We start from the raw sequence: 3,276 nt of genomic DNA on the forward strand, positions 1-3,276 counted from the left end.
CGGGTTCCGGCAATCCACTCACCTCAGCCTCCCCAAAGGCGTGGGATTACAGGGTGAGCCATCGAGCCCGGCTAGTAATTATTGTTTTATCCAAAAAAGTAAGTACAAAGAAGACGAAAGCTGAAGAAAGTCGTGAGATTCAGGTATATATTTTCCTACCATATATATATATATATATATATATATATATATATATATATATATTTTTTTTTTTTTTTTTTTTTTTTGAGTTGGAGTCAGTCACCCAGGCTAGAGGGTAATGGCATGCTCCCGGCCACTGCAGCCTTGACCTGCTGGGCTCAGGTGATCCTTCTGACTCAGCCTTCCAAGTAGCTGGAGCTATAGGCATGCGCCACCATGCCCAGCTAATTATTTGATTTATTGTAGAGATAAGTTCTCACCAAGTTGCCTAGGCTGGTCTGGAACCCACGGGCTCAGGCAATCCTACCATATATCTTATTTTTAGTTTGAGGACATTTGCTCTTATAGGAATGTTAACGATGTATTACCATTTTCGGCAAACAGAACATTTAAAGTTAGAGGAAGCAAATCATACACTTCCTGTCACTGTGATTCAAGTTACAGATGTCACTGAAAAACTGTGTTTTTTCTTTTTTAAATATCTGAACACAATCTCTTATACATTCTTGACATGCAAGCCCCCATAAAAGGATATCTTTGAAGGAAGAGATAGATATTTCAACCTAACTGGATACTTTCTGTGAGAGAAAAAAAATCTAGCCTCTGAAATTTTAAGTACTTATGACTTTAAATTTTTGTATTTGGAGAGAGGAATATAAAATCTATTTCTTATTCTTTCCATGTATTAACAACTCCATTTTCCTTGTGTATATGAGGTTAATGTCAAGAGATACTGGAATCTGTTTTCTATGAAATAAAGACAGAATGAAGTTTCTGTAGTATATCTTTTGTCTTATTCTATTTTTAAAATCTAAATACAGCCGGGCTCCGTGGCTCAGCCTGTAATCCCAGCGCTTTGGGAGGCTGAGATGAGTGGACTGCCTGAGCCGACAGGTTCGAGACCCGCCTGGGCAATTTGGCGAGACCTCATCTCTACAATAAATCAAAAAATCAGCTGGGTATGGTAGCACGTGCCTGTAGTTCCAGCTACTCGGAAGGCTGAGGTGGAAGGATCGTCAGAGCCCAGCATGTTGAGGCTGCGGTGGCCGGGAGTGGCCACTGCACTCCATTCTGGGCGATGGAGTGAGACTCCAACTCAAAAAAAAAAAACCAAAAATCTAAATACTTATCCACATGCATCCTATAGTATCAATTTCACTACATTATTGCAAGATCATATGCCAAGGCCTCTTAGGTGGACATCAGAGTCACTTAGTAAATTACCGTATAAGTGTTTTGCTCCCTTCTTCCCAGACTTTCTTTTAAAAACTACATCAATTTATGGCTGGGTGGTGGCTCAAGCCTATAACCCCAGTCCTTTGGGAGGTTAAGGCGAGAGGACTGCCTGAGCCCACAGGTTTGAGAGCAGCCTGGTCAACTTGGTGAGACCTCATCTCTACAATAAATCAAAAAATTAGCCAGGCGTGGTAGCACACACCTGTAGTTCCGGCTGCTTGTAAGGCTGAATTGGAAGGATCATCTGAGCCCAGCAGGTCGACACTGGAGTACCTGTGAGTATGCCATTGCACTCCAGCCTAGGCAATGGAGTGCGACTCCAACTCAAAAAAAAAAACAAAACAAAACGAAAAAAACACAACCAAATACCACATCAACTAATGGTCCACTGTGAAATACCATACTTGACTTTCAGGAATTATGCTGTGCTCTACTGATATTCTCAAGTTAATTGCATTACTGTCATTTTTTTTCTTGTGTCTCTTTACTTTTCTAGGTCTACTGTTTAAAAGAAGCACTATGCTGCTACCCACCAAAGAAAGGCTAAAGTACATTCACAAGATACTCACAGAAGTAAGACCATACTTCCAATTAGTTCGCAATCTTGATTTCCAGTGAAGATATTTCTCATTTTAAATCTAACTTTAATTAGTAGAATTCATAAATAATTACTAAAAAATTGATTTATAATCATCTAATACTTTACCAAGTACTTAGAGATAATCTAACACCAAAATGTAGTATAGTAGTCTTTCACTTTTTTTTTTAATTGGAGTCTCACTCTGTCGCCAAGACTGGAGTGCAGTGGCTGCTCCCGACCACCGCAGCCTTGACCTGCTGGGCTCTGGCGATCCTTCCACCTCAGCCTTCCAATTAGCCGAAATTACAGGCATGCGCTACCATGTCCGGCTGATTTTTTGATTTATTGGAGAGATGAGGTCTCGCTGCCCAGGCGGGTCTCGAATCCGCGGGCTCAGGCAATCCACTCACCTCAGCCTCCCAAGGCGCGGGATTATAGGCTGAGCCACCGAACCCAGCTGGTTGATTTTTTTTGGTTTTTTTTTTGTTGTTTTTTTTTTTGTGGCAAAGAGGTACTGCTGGTTCTCCTAGGTTGGTCTCAAACTTCCTGGGCTCAAGCGATCCTCCAGCCTTGGTCTCCCAAAGTGCTGTAATTATAGGCATAAGCCACTACACCCAGCGGTAGGGTTGACTTTTGTGTTGAGTGAAGTAGGGGTCAGCTTTATTTTTTTTTCCCATATGAATAACCAGTTGTTTCAGAACAACTTTTTGAATAATTTGTTCTTATGTCATGATTAGTTATCTCATCTGCAAAATACCAAGTCTTCATACATAGGTGGATTTTTTTTTCTGGCCTCCCTTCTGGTCCATTGGTCTATTTGTTTGTCCCTGTGCTAACAGAACAATAATTTAATTTTTATAACTTAATACTACAGTTTGATGTCTTATAGGTTATGGGTCTACCCCATCTTGTTTATCAAAATTGTCTTGGCTTTTCTGGCCCTGTGCTCTTTCATATTAATTTCAAAATTTAGGATCATCCTACTAAATTCCATGAAATTCCCTACTGATAGTTTTATTTCCTCCATAAGACTCATGAACATCTTTATTTAGAAGTATTCTAAATAAATTACATTTTTTTGCTGTTGTGACTGGCATCATTTTGAAATGTAACTTTTCTGTTTCTGGCTGGTGTAAAAGATACAGCTAATTTTTATAATTCTTATGTCCAACAACATCAGTGAATACCTTTTGTATAAAGTTCCAATAGTTTGCCTGTAGAAGAGTTGATTTTCCATATAATCAGTTTATTATCTGCACTCTTGTTTCTTCTTTTTAAATCCTTATCCTTTTCTTTCTTTTGCTTGTTTTAGAGGGAAT

The 3,276-nt window shown here is 39.4% G+C and overlaps 1 protein-coding gene across 1 annotated transcript in view; it reads left to right on the forward strand.

The window, feature by feature from the left end:
• FBXO47 (F-box protein 47) overlaps positions 1-3,276 on the forward strand; it is a 28,707-nt gene that overhangs the window by 4,470 nt on the left and 20,961 nt on the right. The window contains exon 3 of the mRNA XM_008066815.2: positions 1,874-1,950. Coding sequence (XP_008065006.1) covers positions 1,874-1,950 — 77 coding nt within the window. The remainder of the gene's footprint in view (positions 1-1,873; positions 1,951-3,276) is intronic.

This window comes from Carlito syrichta, unplaced genomic scaffold, assembly GCF_000164805.1.
Source record: "Carlito syrichta isolate Samal-C Ts95f unplaced genomic scaffold, Tarsius_syrichta-2.0.1 Scaffold309114, whole genome shotgun sequence".
In the NCBI taxonomy this organism is placed as follows: Eukaryota; Metazoa; Chordata; class Mammalia; order Primates; family Tarsiidae; genus Carlito; species Carlito syrichta.